At 48.9% G+C, this 24,757-nt stretch overlaps 1 protein-coding gene and 1 long non-coding RNA gene across 2 annotated transcripts in view; one reads left to right on the forward strand and one right to left on the reverse strand.

Annotated features, from left to right (window-relative positions):
• Positions 1-13,852, forward strand: part of LOC123356035 — a 35,020-nt gene extending 21,168 nt beyond the window's left edge. Inside the window, exons 3-5 of the long non-coding RNA XR_006575277.1 lie at positions 2,649-2,743; positions 4,323-4,466; positions 13,435-13,852. This is a non-coding gene — a long non-coding RNA (uncharacterized LOC123356035). The remainder of the gene's footprint in view (positions 1-2,648; positions 2,744-4,322; positions 4,467-13,434) is intronic.
• ACER1 (alkaline ceramidase 1) lies at positions 1,837-23,418 on the reverse strand. Its single transcript, XM_044998970.1, has 6 exons — positions 23,326-23,418; positions 11,667-11,781; positions 10,790-10,928; positions 6,688-6,825; positions 4,453-4,590; positions 1,837-2,005 (listed from the first exon to the last, which is right to left on the reverse strand). The coding sequence occupies exons 1-6, from the start codon at positions 23,416-23,418 to the stop codon at positions 1,837-1,839; spliced, it is 792 nt and encodes a 263-aa protein (XP_044854905.1).
• Positions 23,419-24,757: the final 1,339 nt, after the last annotated feature.

The following is a 24,757-nucleotide window of genomic DNA, read 5'->3' on the forward strand; positions in this document are numbered from 1 at the left end:
CTTAACAATCGCCCTGGAGGTGAGTCAGCAATATTACCCCCATTACCCAGAACATAGATAGGTGAAGTAACTCACCCAAAGCCACAGATGGAATCACTGTCTCTCAGAACCGGTAATTCCTGGCTCCAAGTCCTGTACTTAATCCAACCTCCCAGCTGGGCAGAGAGACCAATCCCTTTGTCCCCTATAACTTCCATGTGCCTTATCAAAAACCAACCATCAGCTTTGGTGTGCATGCAACACAGGGAGAGGGAGTGAGGGGTGGGAAGCTGGAGGGATTCCAAAATTCAGAATTTATGAGAATGTCTTTGGTTTGGGAATCTGTGAAGCTTTTGCTCACCTGGGATTCTCTGGTTTGGGTTGGTTCATACCTGCTGCTAGATCAGCTCCTCGTTGTTCTGGGAACACCTTGTGAAAGTGGACAGAATCTTCTTGGATGTTGGGTTGATTGGAAGTTGGGGTGATAGTTCAGGGTAGATTTTGTGTGGTTAGAATTGGCTCCACCATGGAGAGCAGAGAAATGGGTCTTAAAATAGCTCTGTGTAATCTGAGAAGGTCTTTTAGCTCAGGAGGGGAGGTTACATCTGGGAAATCAAGTGAACATATCTACAGAAGGATAAACCCAAAGTGCTCTAAGTATAGCTGGGTGGTGGATACTGTTTCTGATCCATTCCCTCCCAGTTTCCTGACTTGGTACTAGACAATGAACCGTAGGGTTTAGAGAGGAAGACAGAATCACCTTCCCAACCCACTTATTGGGTCAAATTCTGATCTCAGTTACACCAGTGTAAAGCCAGAGTAACCTCAGTGGAGGTACATCAGTGTAATATTAGTCTGAATCAGATCAGAATTGTGTGTCTTTCCTTCTGATCCCAGCCTCTGTGTAGTGTTGCTGTGGCATCCCACCACAGAGATGGCTGCATTTCTGCAGTGGGTGAAGGGAATTTTTCCTATGCGTGTAAGGTTTGTAATTGTACAGAGCACTTTCTGGCTAGCTGTACTGTTGGTTTAGGGCCACATTGTGCCTGGTAGGATCTGGGCCCGTGATGGATGTGCTGCTCAGCTGCACCCTCCATAGGAGGGACTCGAGAAGAGATTGCATCTCCATCCCTCCTGCAGAAACGCGGCCTGGTGGGAGAATGCACTTAGAGAACACAGCATGATTGCATGTCCAGTTAAGCCTTTCGTGTTAGCAGCTTCGCCAAGGATGCCCCCTATAGGGTTATCAGAGCTACGGGTAACAGTACAAGGGAGCAGCACCTGTGCTCCGGAGAGCTGCTAGGACTGCTCTTACCCAGGGTCAGTAAGAGGGAATGGCTCCTTGTTCCTTGCCCCTCTTTGGGCACCCAGTCATCATCTAGTTCTTGGCAAATCTAGCCCTCTCAGAATCAGATGGCAGCCGGAGGCAAGTGACTCGCAGACAAGGGGTGTGAAGTTAGGTACAGAGACGTGTTCCGGCAGTCATCAGTGTCTATAGCTTTAATACACAACACTCCTGAGAGGTAGCATATACATCAATAAATAACAATAATGTTAATCATAGCAGCCCCATAGCCAGTTGCCAGCACTTTGGCTTCTGTTTTATTAGTGTGATTCCTCCAGCAGGGGTCAGCCCCTCTCGCTGGGGATCAGTGCACGGTAGGACCTCAGGAAAACGTTCACAGTCAGTCTCCAGCATCAGACGCCGCACCCCACTCACCATGGTGGCACCCAAATAGCCATTCAAAGCAACACACAGAGAGATTTTGGTATTTTAGCAGGAAATGGCTGTGCTCTGGCATGCCTCCCCCTCCCCGTCCCAGTACACAACAGGGATCTGAACTGCAGCACCTCGCCCTAACACCGTTTGTAAGGTGTCCTCAGAGCAAGATAGGGCAGTGCGATTGGCCAGGAGTCACTAGGCCAGTACTCCAGCTCCGGTTCAAAGGCAGGTATCTCGTACCGAGAATCAAAGTAGATAAACAAGGGACAGCAGTAGAGGATAGCGATGGATATCAGTACATGCCTGGCAAAGAAACAAAGAATGGGGGTGAGATGAAGCAAGTGGCAACACCAAAGCCAGTAAATCTTGCTCTCTGCAATGACACAGCGCCTGTCCGTAGGATGGTGGAAAGTATTCCAGCCACATGGTAGTTGCCAGGATAGTGTGGTGTGGGTTTGTATGAAGAACACACTAGATCACCTTGCTGGACACAAACCAGGCCAGATTCTGGTGTAAATCCATGTGGCTCCATTGAAGTCAGTGGCCAATTAACACCATCGGAGGTCTTGGCCCAGTCATTACCCTCTTCCGATTCTCAAACCAAAACTCAGCCCATACTGAGGGAAATCATGCTAGAGCCCTGATAATGTGGAGGATGCTAGAACAATTCCAGCCACAGTGTAGCTACAGAGTTAGATCAAAACCAAAATATCAAGAAATCATATACTGTCTGGCCTTGTATGTTCTGGATTTCAGGGCCTGATCATTTGGATCTCAGGTCTCATATATTTAGCTGTGTGTGCGGGTGTATGGGTGGGTGGAGGAGGGAGATTTAGAGATGCTCCCTGAGCATAGAGTTTTTGAACAAACTGGCTGACCCATTCAGGCAGCTGTAAATCCTGTGGAAGCAAATTATTATCCTTCTCCTTCACTGTCGGTTATTCAGAGAATCCAGAGAACATGACAATTGATACAGCTCCCTGAGAAGAGATTCAGCATATGGAAAGCAAAAGGCATAGACTGCTGTTTAATCAGAACAGTGTAAGTAAAGGTCTGCTTGGTAAGAATGCATTTGGCTAGTGCCAAGGGCTTAAGCGGTGTTTAATCAATTGTTAGGGCCAAATCTTGAGTGGTGAGAAACATTCACTGAGTTCTGCGTAAGTAAAGAGTGAGGCCATGTCTGTACACACAGCACGGCAGCAGCACAATTGTACCGATGCAGCTGCACTGCTGCAGCGTGTCTGGTGAAAAAGCTCTATGCCAACAGGAGAAAGCTGTCCCTGTCAGCATAAAAAACACCTCCATTAATGGCAGAAGCTATGTCGGTGGCAGAAGCTCTCCCGCCAGCATAGCGCAGTGCACACAGGTGCTTATGTCAGTGTCACTTATGTCGCTCGGGGGGTTGGAATATTCACACTCCTGAGTGACACAAATTATGCCGACATAGGCTATAGTGTAGACAGACCCTGAGTAAAAACTGAATCAGGACCTCAGGATGCAGCCCTTATTGTAGAAAGTGTCAAATAAATAGAGCTGTGCAAGAACAGGAATTTCCATCCTGCAGGAAGTTTCACACTTCGGACACAAACTGGAACAAAAAGTCAGAAGTGTGAGTGTTTCTGCAGAACAGAAATGGCTGAGAAAGTCCATTTTGGAAGAAATGTGAGGGAATGTTTTAAAACACTCTGGGCCAAGCCCAGGGACCCAGCTTCCCAGGAAGATGGCAGACCGGGGACCCAGGGACCCAGCTGTCTGAGGAGACTGGCAGGTGGGTGAGCTTCCAGAAAGCTATCCAGGCTGTCTGCAGTGTTAACTAGGCACTTCACCTCGAATGGTCTTTTACAATATGTGTTAAATACAGATGCTAAACAATCTGTTCCACCTTGTATTTACTTGTGACACTTTTGAGGCTTGAGCAAATGAGGTCGTTGTACCTGTTGCTCAAGGGTGTGAAAAACCCACACCTCTGAGCAACACACGTAAACCAACCGAGGCCCCGGTGTAGACAGCGCTAGGCTGACAGGAGAATTCTCCCATTGACCTAGCTAGCACACTGCCTCTCGGGGCGGTGGAATACCTACGCCAATGGGAGAACACTTCCTGTTGGTGTAGATTGTGTCTTCACTGAAGTGCTATGGCGCAGCAGCTGCGCCGATGCAGCATTTGAAGTGTAGACAAGGGCTTTCCCAGATCGGAAGGTGAGATCTGTGTAGCTCAAAAGCTTGTCTCTTTTCACCAGCAGAAGTTGGTCCAATAAAAGATATTCCCTCACCCACCTTGTCTCTCTGGTTTCCATAGAAAGTTTGAACAGAATCGTCACGTTCCGGTGGAACGTGTCGATTCTGTTGAATCAGCTTTTTCCTGACAGACAACTGCTCCTTCAGAAAAATTTCAACCAATTCGAGAAAGAAAGATTGAGGCTGGGCTTTTCAAAGCAGACGAAGGGAGTTAGGCACACAAATCCAATGGGATTTAGGGACCTGACTCCCTTAGGTTCCTTTGGAAATCCCAGCCTAAAAGAATTTAAAAATGAAGAATATAACTTTAAGGGATCATTTGTCAACCCTAATATTGATTTCATATCACCATAGAGCATCTCATGCCCCCCTCTCCTCCCCAGTGCTTTCTGATCTCCTGAGCCCCCAGGCTGTCTCTGGGCATTCCAATCTGAAACCAGCAAGATGGATTTACCCCATAGCGACTTTCCCACTGAGTCAAAGCAGCACTGGAGAAGCAGCAGCCACTCTTACCAGAAACTGTGAAGGTAACAGAAGTTGATCCTCTGCCAAAATCCACAGAACCACTTGTCACTTAACCAGCAGCTAATGGCTAGCACCCACCACATGACCATGAACGCAGCTATGCGGTGAACACGGGGGTTACTGCACCTGGGAGACAGGAGTGGGAGAAAGATTGATTTCTTGAGGTTAGGAGAAAATTGTCCTTTCGGTGTAGAATACATTTTTAAAAAGCAAGAGTTTTAGATTTCATTTGCCAACCTTGATCTATCAGAGCAAGACACGATTTTATTTATGTAACTGGCAGTGCGCAGTGCTTAATTTTCACCAGGACTGAGCCCAGGCGCCTCTAGGCTTGGCAGTTCATAGTCCAGCTCGTCTGGGCTTGCGGCGTCAGTTGTGAAAGTAAAAAAAAATTGCTTGAGCCCCAGCATCTTTTTCATGACAAATTAAACCCTGGTTTGGTGATGATGAAATGTGCAGTATTGACAATCCTGGAAACCTTCAGATGGGATTTTCAGAAGAGCCTAAGGGAGTAAGGCACCTAACTCTAATTGAGGGGAAAAAAACCTAGGTGTCTCTGTGGCACCTTAGAGAAAGCTTACACCCAAATAAATTTGTTAGTCTGTAAGGTGCCGCAAGGACTCCTCTTTGGTTTTTTTTTGCTGATACAGACTAACGCGGCTACCACTGAAACCTAACTCCAACTGGACTATTATCAGCTCCTAACTCCCTTAGGCTCCTTTGAAAATACCAGCCTCTGTCCCCAGAACAAGTACAGCGCGGGGAGTGGCAGAGGAAGTCAGGAGGGGTGATTGCAGCATGAGGAGGAGGAGGTATATCAAGCTCCCTTTGATCTATCTAGCTCAAAGGTGGCTCAGGTAGCAGTGAAACTGTGGTAGCCTTAGGAACGTGGGCCGGGCTAACCTGTGCTGTGCTGCTGTGCCTTTGCTGCTGTTGTTACTTAAGCTAGCTGTGATCTAACTAGAACAAAGCTCCGGTAGGTATACACCTGCTGCAGTTGCAACACCGGATTGCCATGTAAACATACTCCTTAGGCTGTCAACAGGAGGGTGCATTCATACCAGTTGTGCAGGTGGTTTCATGTGCTTGGGCATTTGCCCGTTAGGAACTGTGACCACACTACAGAAGCCATCAAACAGCTTCAAATTGGGAACACTGACAGAAGCTTGATTTGAGCCACTGCTGTAGATCAGTGGCTCAAATGGAGATTCCCTTCCCCGGCTCACTAGATTCTGAGCATCTGCAAAGAAACGGCAGCAAAGAATCCTGTCGCACCTTATAGACTAACAGACGTTTTACAGCATGAGCTTTCGTGGGTGAATACCCACTTTGTCGGATGCAAGTGCTTTTGTCGGTGTAACTTACGTCGTTCAGCAGGGTGGTGTTTTCACACCCCTGAGCAACATCCAAGTTATACCAACCAAAGCGCTAGTGTAGTAGGATGACCAGACAGCAAGTGTGAAAAATTGGGACAGGAGGTGGGGGATAATAGGAGCCTATATAAGAAAAAGCCCCCAAAATCGAGACTGTCCCTATAAAATCAGGACATCTGGTCACCCTATAGTGTAGACATACCCTGAGTAGGTTTCCCAGACCTGAAGAAGAGCTCGAAAGCTTGTATCTCTCACCAACAGAAGCTGGTTCCGTAAAAGATATTCTCTCACCCCCCTTGTGTCTGAGGTTTTTGTGTCATTTAAGCCCCACTTCAGCACAGCACTCCATCCCTATTCACCAGAGCACTTAAGCAAATGCTCAATTACTTCCCTGAATAGGGATGTACTTAAGCAGGTACCTGAATGTCTTGCTGAACTGGGGCCTTAATGCAGGCACTGGCCCTGTATCTTTCTAGGGACACCTGAATCGGAACTGATGGCCTGTTCTAAAGCCCCTTGGTGTCAGTCTTTCCATTGACATCAGCAGGTTTTGGATCAGGCTCATGGAGAATAGAATTAGGATACAATCATTTAGAGTAGAGAGAGACTTACTCAGGTATTATCTTAGCTGTTTATACAATCCTCATTACCCCATCTGAGCATCTTACAGTCTTTAATGTCTTTATCCTCACCAACACACAGTGAGGTAGGGGCGTGCTATTTATTTCCCTTCTAAAGAAGGGGAACAGTGGCAGAGCAGAGAGTTCCCAGACCTCCCTGCACTCTTCCCTGCAGAAGCATGCAATAAAAGTGCAAACAAACTTTCCTACAAAGAAAACCCACATCTTACTTTTTCAGCTCCTGACATGTTAAGTACAGGAGATGGAGGGAAATGCTGTTGAGCAGATAAGCATTGAAGGTTGGTTTGATGAATGACATCAGGGTGCAGACAACGGTGGCGATGCCAACCAGACAGACAAACTGAGTCCTAATGAGAAAGGAGAGACAGACAGATGGGGGTGAGTATCATGGGGTTGTACATTTCACAGCAATGCAGGGAGGAGAAAGTTCCCAGTCAATTGCTGAAAGGGTTAATATTTAGGGCTGCTGATTAATCGCAGTTAATCCACACAATTAACTCAAAAAATTAATCATGATTAAAAAAATTAATCACCATGAATCGCACTGTTAACAATAATAGAATACCAATTGAAATGTATTAAATATTTCTGGATATTTTTCTACATTTTAAATATATTGATTTCTATTACAACACAGTATACAATGCTTACTTTATATTATTTTTTATTACAAATATTTACACTGTAAAAATGACAAACAAAAGAAATAGTATTTTTCTATTCACCTAAAAGAAGCATTGCAGTGCAATCTCTTTATCATGAAAGTGCAACTTACAAATGTAGATTTTCTTTTTGGTACATAACTGCACTCAAAAACAAAACAATGTAAAAGTTTAGAGTCTACAAGTCCACTCAGTCCTACTTCTTGTTCAGCCAATCACTCAGACAAACAAGTTTGTTTACATTTACAGGAGATAATGCTACCTGCTTCTTATTTACAGTGTCACCTGAAAGTGAGATCAAGCGTTTGCAAGGCACTTTTGTAGCCAGTGATGCAAGATATTTACATGCCAGATATGCTAAACATTCATATGCCTCTTCATGCTTTGGCCACCATTCCAGAGGACATGTTTCCATGCTGATGATGCTCATTAAAAAAACAATGTGTAAATTAATTTGTGACTGAACTTCTCAGGGGAGAATTTTATGTCCCCTGCTCTGTTTTACCTGCATTCTGCCATATATTTCATGTTATAGCAGTCTCACATGATGACCCAGCACATGGTCATTTTAAGAACACTTTCACTGCAGATTTGACAAAACACAAAGAAGGTACCAATGTGAGATTTCTCAAGAGAGCTACAGCACTCGACCCAAGGTTTAAGAATCTGAAGTGCCTTCCAAAATCTGAGAGGGATGAGGTGTGGCGCATGCTTTTAGAAGTCTTAAAAGAGCAACACTTCGATGCAGAAACTACAGAACCCAAACCATCAACAAAAAGAAAATCAACCCTCTGCTGGTGGCATCCAACTCAGAGAATGAAAATGAACATGCATCAGTCAGCACTGCACTGCTTTCGCGCAGAACCTATCATCAGCATGGAATGTCCTCTGGAATGGTGGTCGAAGCACAAAGAGACATATGAATCTCGAGCACATCTAGCACATAAATAACTTGCGACACCAGCTACAACAGTGCCATGCGAATGCCTGTTTTCACTTACAGGTGACATTGTAAACAAAAAGCAGGCAGCATTATCTCCTGCAAATGTAACCAAACTTGTTGGTCGGAGCGATTGGCTGAACAAGAAGTAGGACTGAATGGACTTGTGGGCTCTAAAATTTTACATTGTTTAATTTTTGAATGCAGGTTTTTTTGTACATAATTCTACATTTGTAAGCTCAACTTTCATGATAAAGAGATTGCATTGACAGTACTTGTATTAGGTGAATTAAAAAGTACTATTTCTTTTGTTTTTTACAGTGCACATATTTGTAATAAAAATAAATACAAAGTGAGCACTGTACATGTTGTATTCTGTGTTGTAATTGAAATCAATATATTTGAAAATGTAGAAAACATCCAAAAATATTTAAATAAACAGTATTCCATTATTGTTTAACAGCACGATTAATCGTGATTAATATTTTTAATCGCTCAACAGCCCTAATTAATATTAATGAATCATTGCCCTTCTCTGGCACCTTTCAGTGTTTTGCACACATGAATGAGCTAAGCCTGACCCCACCCTTCCCTATGGGGTTGGTGTTGGTGTCGTTATTCCTATGGTACAGATGGGGAAACTGAGGTACAGAGAGAGAAAGTGACTTGCCCAAGGCCTCAGAGGGACTCCATGGAAGAGCTTAGCTGAAATTGGCTAACCGTCACCCCAGGCACAAACTGACCCAGGTGCACATTCACGGTGACAGTGCCCAGCAGGTTAGCAAGTCTGCCCTGGGCTACCATCACCATAGCAGTCTCTCCCGAGATCTTTCTGCAGTCATAGCTTGGGGGTGGGGAGGTTGGGGGGTGGCGAGGACTACACAGCAACGGCATCTCAGCGAGGGCAGGTGACTGGCACTGCACGGGGATTACAGACACTTCCAAAGTAGACACCCTGGAGGGCACAACGGGAGGGTGGGTGGGAGCAAGTTAACTGTACATCTGCCCCAGTTCCCAAGTCTGCCGGGGTCAGGAAGTGTTGAATCCAGTCCCTCAAAGCTGTTCTGGCAGCAGCTTGTAATGGTCCCCAAGGGACCATTGTGCCAGTTGTGGTTGCTGGAGCACAGTGCACTCTGGCTTTGCCTCCATCATGCCGTGGAGGAGGGCTAAGAGAACCAGCATGGATCTGGCTGCACCAGCTTCCTGGGAGTTCCATATTTCACGGGGAATCCTCAGCTGTCAGCTTAGGGCAGCTTTGAACTGCCAGAATGGCATAAGCAGGGTTACAACCAGGCAGGATCTATCCCCTTGTGGTGGACACCTGCTTTTGCCAGCTTGTCTGGTTGTGGTTCCGTCTTTCTGTCCCTTATACACGGCACAGGCTTCCCTTTGGCTAGGAAGCCTTGTGTTTTTTATTAACTGAATCACTCTTGGAAGGAACCCCTGTGTTTAAATGTTGGCAAACAACATTTTGTTCTCTGGTAGCTGCTCCACCTGAATCTCTGGGATCTTCCGCAGGAAGGGAGATGAGGACAAGTGGCCAAAATCCTCCCTTCAGGCTGCTGGGATAGGATAGGCAGCTCCCTGCCCTGGACAAGGCCGGCCTGCTGCAGCCGGCTTTGAGTGAATGATCCCTGTGGCACAGTCCCATGCTCTGTTGCGCTCCCCCTTCCCCAGGCCTTTTCACTTTCAGAAACTCGAGGCAGGGTTATGTCCAGGACGGGCCCGTTAGAAATGTCCCGAAGAACCAAATGCTCCTACGGGCCCATGGTATCAGAATGCCTTTGCAGAGCCCAAACCAGTAGATGACTCGGACTTTGCACCCGGCTCCTGCCTTGAGGTCTCTCAGCATGGAACCCAAGATATGCTTTATCCACCTGGAGAAGCCCAGAGCTGTGCCTGGCAGAGGGCAGGAGTCACCTGAGCGACCGTTGGACTGAGACAGCAACAGAGCGGAGCCCAGGAGAGCAAGACCAAGAACAGAGTCTCCCCAGAATGTCTGTTCTCCAAGGGAAGCTTCCCAGAGAGTAGGCACATGACTGAGGGAGAGAGAAGGGATTTTCCAAAAGGCTCCTTGAGAGTAAGGCTGGGTTGTCTGGCTCCTGGGGTGGGCACGGAAGAGTTGGGGATTCCCAAAGGAAAAGAAAGTGGAAACGACCACAAGAAGCTGCAAGCACGGCCTGCTTCTGCTTTGTGGGAACTGCAGGGCCGGAGAGGCAGGACGGATGCAAAGTCAGTGGGAGTTTTGCTTGCATTAGGCCTGCAGGACTGAGCCCAGTGGCAGGAGTTCTGTCACCAATGACCGCCCTTGATTTCTCCTGCAAGCCCATTCAGATTTTGCCCGTTGCTGAACAACAATAGGGCTCTTGCATGGGGGCATTCACATGCAAATCCCTTGCAAGGTCTCTCCCCAGCTCCTCCCGCCCACGGCTCTGTGGTGAACTCCCGACGACCTCGTCTTGCGCCTGGAAATGACAAACTCCAAGTGTCACCAAGCTCAGCTTGGAGAGCAAAGCGCCGGGCGCAGTCACAGCAACGCAATCAGGACCGTCTCACTGGCCTGCAGGGGGAAGACAGACTGTCCCCCCAAACCCTGCCCTCACCACACAATGAAAAATCCCAAGCTGCCGCCGTGAGTCCAATATAGTGTCACAGCCCGCCCAAAGGCAGCTGCTGGAATCTGCACCGTGCGTCCTGCCCAGGTCGTACCTGTCCTTGATGAAGCCCGGGAAGTAACATTTCGGGATCCAAACGGTGTACGTCAAGGCGAGTGTCCAGAGAATGGAGAGCTCATCCAGCAGCTGCCCCACATAGCTCAGGGTCAGGTGATAGTAGATAGAGAAAATACCTGCAATGGGGGAGGCTGATTGTGTTAATAACCTTCCTCTGCCCAGCTCAGCACCCCCTCCAGGAGACAATCCGCTTCAATTCCTGGGGGAGAGTCTCTGCTTCAGAGGATCCCTCCGTTCAATTCCATCCCACCAGCCCCTTGGTGTTTGTGTTGCAGGACCCATCCCTGCCTTTCAGTGCCTGCACTAGGCCAAATCTTGTTCCTGTCCAATCCCAATGGACACGGCAGGGCTGGATGTTTATAATGGAGACTAGGGTCCAGCCCCATCTGTCCAGTAGGGGAGAACCGGGTGGGACTCCCTTGGGAGGAGGTCACTCTGGGCACTCCGTTGGGGGGTTGGTGTATCCCTGGCACAGGACATACCGCCTCTGCTGAGCCAGCAGTCAGCAAACGGGAAATCTGAACCCCTTGGGCCTGATTCCTGTTTACACTACGTCCACTTTACAGTGCTTCTGACCGGGCCTTAGTGCAAATGAGAATGGGGCAGGAGACGCCTGGGCTCTGAAACCCGGCGAGTCAATCAACCCAGGCTCTGAGACTTATTGCTGCAGTGTAGACATGCCCGAGATGCCTGAAGCTATCTTTGGCTCCTCCCAGGCGCTGTCCTTCTTGCAGCATCTCTCAGGAGGGGGAGCCCAGAACAGAATCTCACTCCTTGTCACTTCCAGTCTGGTCCTTTTGAAAGCTGGAGGCAATGGGGGTTATGTTAGGCCTTTTAATAACCCCGAAACATACCTATTAATAGGAACATGATGGAGAGGCTATAGGCGGACAGGGGGCGCTGCTGGACATATTGGTGATTCAGGTACAGCAAGATGGGGAAAAGGAGGAAGAAACTCACACTGCTGATCTGAAAAACAACAAGCAACACACACATCCAGCTTAAAGGGCAAAGGGCCCTCTGTCAGCTTGGGCAAGTCACGTCACCTTTCCATACCTCAGTTTCCCCCTCTATAAAATGGCTCCCTACCTCCAGCGAAAAGCACTGTATGAGAGTGAGGTGTTGTTAAAGATGCACAAGGCGAAGGTGTCAGTCAGAAAACAGGGGTGAACATGAGTGTAGAGTGACTCCTGGGGAGGAGGGCAATGCCGTATTCTTTCTGACTGAAGTCAGCGAGCCGTCCTTGGGCCAGATTCCTGGTGTAATTCCATGCAAGCCAGTGGAGACGTGTCAGGAGCGAGTCTGGCCCAGTGAGATTAAACTGGCTTCTTTTCTCAAGCATATCCACAGATATGCCAGTGCTCACCCACCCACTCTGTCTCTCTCCCCTCTCCCCTGACTCCTTCCCCAAACTCCGCTAGTACCACCAGCTAGGGTGACCTGATGAGACAGTGCCAGTATTTGGGGCTTTGTCTTATATAGGCTCCTGTTACCCCCTACCCCCTGTCCCAATTTTTCACACTTGCTGCCTGGGCACCCTATCACCAGCTTTGCCCAGCGAGCCCTGAACACACACGGGAAGCTGGGTGGTGTTGGCTGGGACTGAGGAGCTTTGCATAAAGAGGCCAGTAAGGCATGATGGGGAAGAACTAGCATTTGCAAGGGGTGTGGGTGTAGGTGGGGTGGGGAGAGAGGGTGGAGAGTAGGGAGAGAGGTGGCAGCTATTCAGTACAGCAGTGCTCCCATGAAGAAATAAACATCCGTAAATCATACTTTTTAAAATGAATGTGACAAGATGACTCTTCCCAGTCCATCTTCAAAGCACTTTGTAACAATGACATGTTATTAGAGTAATTAGCATGTTTTAATATGTTTAGAATCACAGAAATTCTGTAGGGGTGGAAGGCACTTTGCGAAGTCATCTAGTCCAGCCCCCTGCGCTGAGGTGGGATCACCTATACTCACACCGTCCCCGACAGGCGTTGTTTAACCTGTTCTTAAAAACCTCCAGTGATGGTGTGATGGGGCAAAGAGGCCCCACCCCAGCAGAGAGCAGTAAGCTTGGCAGTTAGATGCTGAGGCCAATAATATTGTTGGCCATAATGTCAGCCCACAGCCCTCAGCAGTGAACCCTTAGAAAATTAGAAAGTAGCAGCTGACCTCCACCAAACTCCTAAGCAAGGTGAGGATGGCAACAGGAATTAATCTATAAGAACGAGTCAGCTCATTGGCTTTCCATCTCTTGGGTTCACATCCAGGTTTAGCTCTCAAAGAGAGTGAGTCAGAGTTGTAGGCTCCCATTTGTCCAGGTCACATCATTTGGCAAGATTCTCGGTCTCAGTTTCGGAGCAAACCTGGACCGGGAGAGCAGAGCTGCTTCCCGAGAGGACTGAGCATTAGCAGAGCTGTGCGAGGTGGCCCTGGACTGGTGTAACAGGGCATGCTGCAGATCAGGCTAGAGGTGCAGGTGTGGAAGATTTTTGCAAAGAAGCTGCCTGCACTGTACATGGCTTAGGTGAGTGCTGTTCACTGGCACTAAATTCATTTCCACAGACAGGGGATCTCCTCTAGGGAAAATACCAGAAGAGGCAGCAAGAACTGTCAGGCTCTTCTTGTCCCTAGATTCCAGTCAGACTGAAACTGGTCATTCAGCAGGTGATATCTCCAAGCCACTCCTTTGGAATCCATCTCATGCTCTAACCGACACCAACGGAGCAGGACTGTACATACAAATGACACCTTTGTCCCACTGCCAGGCACACCTATCCAGTAGTATCAGCCTGGGCCTGTTTCAGACACTGTATCATATCATAATCTGACTCTGAATCCGTCCTGCATTGCAAGAGCCGAGTCAGCTTCTCTGGCGAAAGAAAAAAAGCTCAAGAAACAGGTTCAACTGACATGATCAGTTGCCGCAAAGAATTTTCCTTCAGGCACAGGTGTTCTTAGACTTCTGGGCCACCTTTTAATAGTGAGACTGTCTCCTGGGCACACCTCCTCTCCCATTCATGATTATATAACTGGAGCTCAATGAGCAACGGCCCACATGGAAACGTAAAACATTGACGTGTTTCTAGCTGCCCAGTGCAGCGAGCGTTAATCAAGCTGGATGGGATTTTCAAAAGCACCATAGAGAGGGAGGTGCCTGACTCTCACTGCAAGCCAATGGAAACTGAGCATCGAACTCTCTTGGGTGCTGCTGAAAAACCTGATCTTCACTTGCTCTTCATTTTGTCTCTGGATTAACAAGGGTGGAACTGAGAGTGTGGTGTGAATAATTGATTTTTTCGGTTCAATGGCTGAACCGGGGACGGGATCGCGTTCATTGGGAACCAGAACTGATTTTTTTCAATTTTCCTCGAGTCACAAAATAATAAAAAAAAAAATTTCATTTGGGTCGACTGCAGTGTTTAAAATGTGGATTGGAAACAAAGTGCCCAAACTGTTCATTTGGAAAATGTCAAAATGAAACATTTTTTTGGACATTTCTCCCCAAATTTTTTCTCATTTTTTTTCTCAGCCGAAACTATTTGCCAAATTCAACCCACATTAGTCCCCAGGCACTTTTCTGCAAATTTACTATTTGCTGAAAATATTTCACCCAGATCTATGACAGGGAGCAGGATTTGGCCAGGTGGGGGCAGAGAGCAAACCACTACATCTGTGATTGGTAGAGAACAGGTCTTGTCCAGAAAGCAAAGACACTTTCTCACCAGGCTGTACCTGAGTGGGTTGAGAATGATTATGCAGCATAATCAATTATTATTGCTCACAAGCCAGATTTACCAGACACCCTAGGGCCCTCAGGGCTTAAGCTACTAACAGTAGAAGCAAATACCGATGAAGCAAGCTGATGAAGGGTCGGCTGAGGGACTAGCTGGAGGGTTTTGCATGACACCATCCACTCCCCGTCCATGGGATCCTATGCATTAGCAACAAGAAGCCATGATCAGAGGGCATGTCTACACTGGAGCTGGAGGTATAATTCCCAGCCCAGGTAGATGTACACGTACTAGCTCTGATCGACTTAGCATGCTAAAAATAGCGATGTATCTGCAGCGACCTGGGTGGCAGCATGAGTTCGCCACCCTGACTACAGTCCCGTCTAAGAGCCTAGTAAGTACTTAGACAGCTAGCCTGTGCTGCCGCAGCTACACTGCTATTTTAAGCTTGCTATCTCAGTCAAAGTTAGCATGTGTATGTCTGCCTGAGCTGGAAAATACAACTCCAGCTGCAGCATAGACTTAGAATCATAGAACTAGGACGAACAGATTTAGCATGTACCGAGCAGACACTTACGCTAATTCAGCTGTCACCAGATGGCTTCATTAGATTATGCCTCAGCTGAGAGACAAAGATGATTGGGCCATTCAACCGAGCCTGTATTTTGAGAAAATGCCCCCGAAATGGTGGTCATTCCCAGGGAGTGATGGAAGTTTGACACTCACGGTCCACTTGGAATCGTAGAAGGCTTTTTTAAATTTCCTGCAGGCTGCTGCTTCATAGAACTGTGGGATCATTATTAATAAAAGCACAATAGCAGCTAGAGGCTCCAACTGAGATCAGGGCCCTATCGTGCCGGGAACGGCACAAACACCTCATGAGACAGCCTCTGCCCCAAACAGTTTGTATCTAGATGGACATGAGGTAGAAGGGGAAGTGACTTGTAGAAGGTGCAGAGCCAGGGATAGATCCCATGTTTCTTGATTTCCAGGCCAATGCTGCACCCACTAGACCATGCTATCTGCCAATAAAAGAGCTACCCAGAGTGCAGTGGAACATTAGAATCCTGCGTGCAGGGCAGAAGCTCACCTGGAGGAAGCTGGCTAGCGTGGACACACTACACTGCTGTTGGTTCTACCTGTGCGATCCTGACAATGCCCTGAGCAGCGGTCCGGCACTCTAGTGTCGCTGATGCTGGTGGTGCATGGAGAAGCGCCAGTGGGGCTGGGAGCAGAATATAGCCCTCAGCACAATATATCCTGGTCTTGGGTTATCTGCCACAGCACTTTGTTGGCAGAACAATTGCCGGGCCAGTTGGTTAAAGCATTGGGTATAATAGGCAGTATGAGAGGCATTATGCTATCTAGTTAAGCCTGAATTCCAACTTCAATTCTAACCCCTCTGTCCAGCCGCTAATAACTTCCCAAACATGTTCCTTTTTTGTGCTGAAATTTTCCATGCTGGGTCTGAGCCTAGAGGCAATTTAAAACAAACAAACAAAAAAGTTTGATCCAAATCAGTTCAGTTTCAAGCATGAAAAGCAAAACAGGTTTCTCTTCTCCACCATCAGCCGGGCGGAGATGCCGCTGATAATGCATCTGGCTGTGATACCTTTCTATGCCCTTTTCTCCTAGAGATGCAGGGGAGTAAACCCTCTTGATGGAACAATTGGTTTAAGTGCTTGGCAGAATCAGACTCTAAGCGTTAACAACGTGCACAGTGCTGTACAAGGAGCCACGGGAGCAGTGCGCCTTTTGAAAATCCCACTAGGTGCCTATTTTCAGATTTAAGTGCCTGAATCTCTTTAAAGATCTGGCCCAAATTCCTTACCCTGAGTTTCCCACAGTCTTTGGGCCCGGTCTTGCTCCCGTTGAAATCAATTGCAAATCTTTCAATGGCTTCAGTGGGTGCAGGATTAGGCCCTAAATACAGGTGGATACCAGAATGACTGATCGGTGACAAACTTCTAATTGATTTATTGATTTTCTTCATTTATACATTTATCTGTATCTAATTCCCACTTATTTATATTTACCAGAAACAGAGTGGGTGTCAGGGGATGGATCACTTGATGATCACCTGTTCTATTCATTCCCTCCGGGGCACCTGGCACTGGCCACTGTTGGAAGACAGGATATTGGGCTAGATGGACCTTTGGTCTGACCCAGTCCGGCTGTTCTTATGTTACTTGCCTATGTGAGTTTACAGCTGTCCTGCTGTCTTGGAAATATTGATTGACTGCTGTGTACTTGTACTGCAATTAATGATTTATTATTGATTATAATTAATAATTATGAATAATATGTGATGATGTGAACTGAGCCCAGACTTGGGAGAACAGGGACCTTGGATTCTTCTATTCCTGGCTCTGCCACAGACTTAAACTATGTGATTTCACACAAATCACAGAAATAATGTAAGATGAGATACGGAAGCAAAAATGGGTCCCTAGGAAAGTGTACCTGTTGGGTTCAGTTTTAATTGTGATTGCAGGCCCTTCTGAGCTTGGGCTTGGTTTGTGTCTGGCGAGGAGGCCAACCTTAGACTAGTTAGGAACACACTATTTCCATAGATGTGCTTGCAAAGCAGAGACTAGAGATGGATTTAGGATAGTAGCTGTAGCTATCTAAACGTGACCATTGCACCTGCCTCAGTCTGGGATATTTCTGAGACAGAAGAATAATTGGCAGCTGGTGTCACTGAAATGGTGCCCGCAGCAAGTACCACTAAAATTCCAAAGAAAATGAATGACTAGCAACAAACCCACAACGGGAGAAAGCCAGACCCAGGAGGAAAGCTTACTAGGAAAGACAAAGCAGACTGAGGTCATCATGAAACAAACTGAAATGGAAGAGAGAGAAATAAAGAGAGAACCTGATTTTTCCTTCCCTTTGCGCAGTTGTTTCCACCGTTGCAGAGTGGGTATAAGGTGCTGCCACTCCGGTCTGGTGGCAAGTTTACATCCATTTTGTACTGGTGAAAATGACAGCATCGGGTGCAGCGTAATGGAGAATCAGGCCCAAAGCTGAACAAAGGACAAAGCAAACTAGCCCTAGGGAAGATGAGGAGTTTTGCTTTTCCGCACTGCTCCTGGAAGCGGTCGGCATGGCCGGCCCTTCGGCGGAGGAGCCAGAGGGCTCTGTGCGGTGCCGCCCTGTGGGCTGCGGAGCCAGCGCTGGGGATGGGGGCAGCGTGCGGAGCTTCCCTGATCACCCCTGCATGGAGGGACCAGACGTGCTGGCCACTTCCGGGGAGCTGCACAGAGCCAGGGCAGGCAGGGAGCCTGCCTTAGGCCTGCCGCACCGCTGACCAGACTTTTAACGGCCCACTCAGCGGTGCTGACCAGAGCCACCAGGGTCACTTTTCAACCCGGCGTTCCGGTCGAAAACCAGATGCCTAGCAACCCTGTGAGGCACCCTTTTATACTGCCCCTTTAGGGGAGCAGGTGTGCCTGCCCTTTGTTATTAGAGTTCTCTTTCTGGGCATGTCTCAGCTGTTGTAAGATGAGCACATAGCAGAGTTTCTAGGAAGGCTTTTTATTCTCTTTGCCTGGCCAGGTGAATGCAATTGTCTCCTTTGGATGCAGACTCTGCTCCTGTGAACCAGGCATGTATTGGCTCAGGATTGGATTACTACAGCCGGCTGTACCAGGGGAATCAAACTAGACACTGCAGGATCCAGCAGCCTCCTTATTGAGCAGGGAATCTTGCCACAGGAAAACGGAACTGGTCTGAGGTCACCAATTCCTTTTCCAGGGGGCCTCTAAACCACCCTCAGGTGGCAGTGACTTTTGGTCACTATGGATCTGTAGGTGAAAGGCTCCATATCCTATGCCCAGCCCCACCCTAGAGGCCTCATTTTTTCTGAGATGCTTATTGATCTTTTAACCACCATGGCCTATAGTGGCCCAGCCACGCCCTGCAGCAACGGGTCAAAGCAATGTTTGCTAACTGTAGCCTAGCAGCCACATTATCATCACCAGCAACTCAATCCCATGTTTGCCAGTTGGATAACGTATGATAATCTGTTGAATGTTGCATCTCGTTAGTGGACGCTGTGCCGCATTCTCCATGGAGGCCGCGTGAGAGTGTTTGCAGGTGTGGGTCTGTTTGCCAGTGCACAACCTGAAAGCATTATCACGGCCCCAAGCTCAATGGAGCAGCGCTATGGGGGAAGGGATGGCTTTTAAAGGTGGAAATACGGCCAGTTACGGTGGATGCAAAGAGGAAGACGATGGTCCTGATTTTCCTCTTGCTGAGGGCCTGCTCTGAGGGGTGCTGAGTACCCTCAACTCCCCTTGACCTTGCAGGATCGGGCTCTTACACCTGAATACAAGAGCCCTATTCAGGAGAGCGCTTATGAATGTTCTTAAGTCCACTCCCAGCCAGGACAGCACTTCAGAACACGCTTCAGTCCCAAGGACCTGCTTCCATCCCATGGGATTTAAGTACACGCTTCAAGCAAAACACCCACTTACGGGATGCTTTCTTGAATCGGGAGCTGAAACTGAGTGTGGATCAAAATTACCTTCATGGGGAGCGACTCCACTGCAGTCAAAGAAGTAAGGCCCAGATCCAGAAAGGTATTTAGGCTCCTGATGTCCATTGATTTCAATGGCAGTTAAGAGCCTATATCCCTATTCTGCAGAAAAGGACCTAGGGGTTACGGTGGACGAAAAGCTGAATATGAGTCAGCAGTGTTCCCTTGTTGCCAAGAAGGCTAATGGCATTTTGGGTTGTATAAGTAGGGGCATTTCCAGCAGATCGAGGGACGTGATCATTCCCCTCTACTCAGCACTGGTGAGGCCTCATCTGGAGTACTGTGTCCAGTTTTGGGCCCCACACTACAAGAAGGATGTGGATAAATTGGAGAGAGTCCAGCGGAGGGCAACAAAAATGATTAGGGGGCTGGAACACATGACTTATGAGGAGAGGCTGAGGGAACTGGGATTGTTTAGCCTGCAGAAGAGAAGAATGAGGGGGGATTTGATAGCTGCTTTCAACTACCTGAAAGGGGGTTCCAAAGAGGATGGATCTAGACTGTTCTCAATGGTAGAAGATGACAGAACAAGGAGTAATGGTCTCAAGTTGCAGAGGGGGAGGTTTAGGTTGGATATTAGGAAAAACTTTTTCACTAGTAGGGTGGTGAAGCACTGGAATGGGTTCCCTAGGGAGGTGGTGGAATATCCCTCCTTAGAGGTTTTTAAGGTCAGGCTTGACAAAGCCCTGGCTGGGATGATTTAGTTGGGTTTGGTCCTGGTTTGAGCAGGGGGTGGGACTAGATACCTCCTGAGGTCCCGTCCAACCCTGAGATTCTATGATTCTATTCTATGATTCTATGATCCCTTTGTGGTTCTGGGCCTAATAAGTGTACAATTGGAGTAAGTGAGATCAGGTGCCCCCAAGGACCAGAAAAATCTCTCTCTCTCTCTGAGCAGTTGCTCCGTGTTCAAACTGAAGGGACACAACTAGCCGCTTAATCACCAAAACAAATCCTGTAAGTTTACGCTCTCTGCATAATCTATATTCGCTCTTGGTCTCACTAGTTGGGCACCTGGGTATAAAAATACTTTTATCTCGTTCTCCATCCTATGAGAGACAAGCTCGTGGAGGAGGCCTGGCTAGTGGAAGTGACATAAGACAAACCTGGTTAGGTCAGAACTTTAGGCATCCAGGTTTGAAAGTTAAGCACCTAAACCAGGGGTGGGCAAATGTTTTGGCCTGAGGGCCACGTGGGGGTTCTGAAAGTGTATGGAGGGCTGGTGTAGTGTATTAAATTGCTCCCCATAGGAGTGTGCTACTTACCGTGTACTAGTTACAGCTGCCTGTCCTGGTGCTCCATAAGTAGCACATTCCTACAGGGAGCAATTTAATACACTACACCTGACGGCTCTCGCAGCCGGGCTGCCTGGCAGGAGCTCGCAGCCCCACCACTCAGAGCGCTGGCGGCGCGGTCAGCTGAGGCTGCAGGGGAGGGGCCGGGGGCTAGCCTCCCCATCCGGGACCTCAAGGGCCGGGCAGGACGGTCCCACGGGCCGTAGTTTGCCCACCTCTGACCTAAACCCATATTGAGACACGTACGGTGACATTTTCAGAAGCGCCTATGGGATTTAAGAGCCTCAGTTCCAGTTTTTTAAAGTTGTTGCCTGGCTCCGCAATCCAATGCCTAAGTCTCCTTTTCAAAAGTGACTTGGGCCCACCTTCTCAAAGGTATTTCAGCACCTAACTCCCATTGATTCCCTCCGAAGTGCCTTTGAGGGTCAGGGCCTTGGGTCCTTTTGAGAATCCCATTAGGTGCTTATCAGCATCTTTAGGTGCTTTAGTGTCTTTAACAATCTGGCCTGAAGAGCCCAAGTCTCTTTTGGAAATGGGACTCTGCTCCTCCGTCTCTTGACATTTCCACCCTTGAACTTACTTAGGTGCTAAAAAACAGGGCCAAGACTCATGAGTTTTTAGGTCTGAGACGCTTCCAAGGAGCTTTGTTTTCAGAGGGCGGATTGCTCACCGCTTTCTGAAACCAGGCCGCTTCAGAGGGTCTCAAGCTGGGGCTCTGAGAACCACTTAGTCACATTTGAAAATTCTGGCCTAAGTGTCTGACTTGAGTTACCCAAGTGTAAAGAATGTTAGAGCCCTGGCTCGCTATTCCCCAGTCTGATCTGGGCCCACCCAGCAGCCATGCACCGCCGCTTGCTGCGCAAGTTATGTGCTTAGGCCTTAGTCAGTCAGACCGTGGGTGCCCGTGGCAATGTAGGGATACTTGCGCTGATGATGACATTTTCTGGGTTGTGTAAGACCAAGGTGATGTAGACCAAGTGGGCGTTCTGTCTGGACCAAACTCAGCTCTGGTGCAAGCAGGTACAATACCGCTTTGAAATCTGTAGGATTTGTTTTTCACTTGCACTAAGGTGGAATTTATCCTGGGGACTTCAGGGTAATGCCTACTCTGCAGCTGGTACTGTGCCTCTCAGCCAGGGGCAGCTCTAGCTTTTTTGCTGCCCCAAGCACGGCAGGCAGGCAGCCTTCGGCGGCTTCCCTGCAGGAGGTCCCCAGTCCCGCGGATTCAGCGGCTTGCCTGCGGGAGGTCCCCAGTCCCGCGGATTCAGCGGCTTGCCTGCGGGAGGTCCCCGGTCCCGCGGATTCAGCGGCTTGCCTGCAGGAGGTCCCCGGTCCCGTGGATTCAGCGGCTTGCCTGCGGGAGGTCCCCGGTCCCGTGGATTCAGCGGCTTGCCTGCGGGAGGTCCCCGGTCCCGCGGATTCAGTGGCATGCCTGCAGGAGGTCCCCGGTCCCGCGGATTCAGTGGCATGCCTGCAGGAGGTCCCCGGTCCCGCGGATTCAGCGGCATGCCTGCAGGAGGTCCGCCAGTCCCACGGCTTTACCCGCCGCTGAATTGCCACCGAATCTGCGGGACCGGCAGACCTCCCGCAGGCAAGCCACCAAAGGCTGCCTGACTGCCGCCCTCGCAGGGACTGGCAGGCCGCCCCCCGCGGCTTGCTGCCCCAGGCACGTGCTTGGAGCGCTGGTGCCAGGAGCCGCCGCTGCCCCCAGCCTGGATAGACAGGCTCATGTTAGTGGGCTAAAACGCAGTGTGGACATTGTGGGACAGGCAGTGGCTAGCCACCTTAGCTGGGACTCAGGGGGTCAGACAGGTTTAGATGCAGCTGGCTAGCCTGAGCTACCATCAGTGCTGCAACGCCCGTGCTGCTGTTTTTAGTGTACTAGCTTGAGCGGAGCTAGCGCACGTCTGTCTGCCAGGGCCGGGACGCTCGCTCCCAGCTGCAGCGTAGCTTTACCCATAGAGAACTGTGCGCTAATTGAATGGGAGACGCTGGCAGTGGGTTAGTAGGAGGAAGCTGCAGTACGGTGTTAAGGGAATTGTTAAAACTGGGAGGCATCACAAAAGGAAGAACCATCTCTGTGGATGATGGGAACGTCCAGAATGAGAACGGTTATTAAACAGGAGCCCGGAGAGGGATACACATCCACATGCTTCAGAGTTTAAGCCAGCCCTGAACTATTGAGGATGGGGGTAGGCAAAAACATTCCCAGGGAAGGTTATGCCATGACTGCCTACTGCAGCACCTTCCCCTGAAAAAGCTGGTCCTGGCCACTATCAGAGAGAAGACCCTGGATTAGATGGGCCTCCTCATCTGATCTAGCCTGGCAATGTTCTTAAGTGTGGTGGGGATGTGGGTTGTTGCTGCATTAACATTCCACTTTCTGGAGTCCTGGGTTCAGAAGCTGGCTTGCAGTGCGTTTCAGCCACTCATGTATTTTTCTCCGTATTACATGAATCTCGCTATGGCGTATACAGCAACTGGCAGAAGACCTGCTGGACTGAAAAGCAGGATTTTTGCAGAGCTCTCCGAGTGGGAACCCTGCACCATACCCACCTCCTGGATCCCCAACTCCAGCTGATGCTAGAGTGACCAGACAGTAAGTGTGAAAAATCGGGACAGGGGGTTGGGGGTAATAGGAGCCTATATAAGAAAAAGACCCAAAAGTCGGGTCTGTCCCTATAAAATCGGGAATCTGATCACCCTAGCTGATGCTGTCAGCACCTCACTTTCATCAGCAATAAATATCCCATGATTTACCTGGAATTTAGCACTTCTTTCCACACCCACTCTCCCAAAACACTGATATTCAAAGCAGAGGGGTGCCCGGAGCCAGCCAAAGCACAAGCCCACTTCTCAGACCTGCCCAGCCTAGCCCATCTCCACTCGCCTCTTTTTCACAATCACTGCACAGCAGGCCATAGTGAGTTCTTGCCCCTAGGCTGCTCACACTTACCGTGTTGTAATACTCCGCAATGACCTCAGAGTGCTCGAAGTTGCCTTCGCACCAGTCGACTTCGGAGGTGAGATAGGCGAATGCGCTCGGCATTTTTGGGCTCCCTCTGCCAAAGGAGAGAAGCTGGTGAGGTTGTTCCCGGAGAGGATAATCGCACTGCACGCCACCGGGGAAGAGGTGAAACCTGCTCTGCCTGCCCTCCTGCATCTCTGTTCACAAGCACACACTGCACCGGCCAGTTTGAGCAAAATACCAATATCCAAGCCCTTGGCAACCGCACTCCTTGTAAAACTAGGGTGTGCCACTGAGTTAAACTGAAGATAAGCCCTGGTCCATTCACCCGTCCCCTTGTTTGTTAATTCAAACCCAGGGTAGGGCCAGATCCAGATTCTGCAAATGGACATGAGCCTCATGCTGCAAACCAAAGTCCTGGATCCAAACTCCCCCAAACTTGGGGGATGGGGGTTGAAATCTGGATCCAGACTTTATGGCTTGAGCCCCTTCTCTAATTACAGCTTCCCCCCTTCACTAGCGCCCCCTGCTCCCCAGTTGCAGGCTGTGGAGGAATTCCTTCCTGACCCCAGATTTGGCAATCAGTGCAAAACCCCCATGGTTAAGTGTCCAGAGGCCAGATGACTCCTGCTTCAGAAAGGGTTTGAAATTGTCGTGGTGTTTTCCGGTCATTGGAACCCTTTAGATGTGTCATTTATGGTCAGCGGAGCTGGGGTGTGGCTGCTCCCGCCACCCTCAATCTCTGGTTTCTATGGAGCGGAGCAGGCATTCCTCCTGGCAGGCTGGCTGGGTTTGGCTTTACCATTATGTGAAATGCCCATTTCAAAAAAAAAAAGGGGGGGGGGAGGCGGGACTCAGAGGAAATAAGAGGAACTAGTGGAGCAGTGAACACTCTTGGTTTGCAGAGTGAGGCTGCCTGTGGCTTCACTAGAAAGGCTGCAGTGGCAGCAACAGAAGGGGTTCGATTCCCATCACCGAGAGGCAGCAGCTAGGTCGACAGGAAAATCCTTCTGTCAGCCTGGCGCTGCCTACACCAGGGATTAGGTCGGCTTAACTCCATCACACGACGTGGGTTTTTTTTCCCCCCACCCCTGAGAGATGTAGCTGGGTCAACCTCACTTCTTAGTGTAGACCTGGCCTGAGTCTCCTTCTCTTCCTGTCATGCATCAAATTGCAGAATGCGTCTTCCTTGTCCCCTGCAGCTCAGGAGCTGCATGTCGTTCTAGAAACTCCCCAAATGTAAACACTAAAACAGCTGCCAGCATCACTGGTCATCTCTCTCACCAGACAGAGAATCGTAGGACTGGACGAGACCTCGAGAGGTCGTCTAGTCCAGTCCCCTGCACTCAGGGCAGGACTAAGTATTATCTAGACCATCCCTGACAGGTGTTTGTCCAACCTGCTCTTAAAAATCCCCAAT

This window comes from Mauremys mutica, chromosome 24, assembly GCF_020497125.1.
Source record: "Mauremys mutica isolate MM-2020 ecotype Southern chromosome 24, ASM2049712v1, whole genome shotgun sequence".
Lineage (NCBI taxonomy): Eukaryota > Metazoa > Chordata > Testudines > Geoemydidae > Mauremys > Mauremys mutica.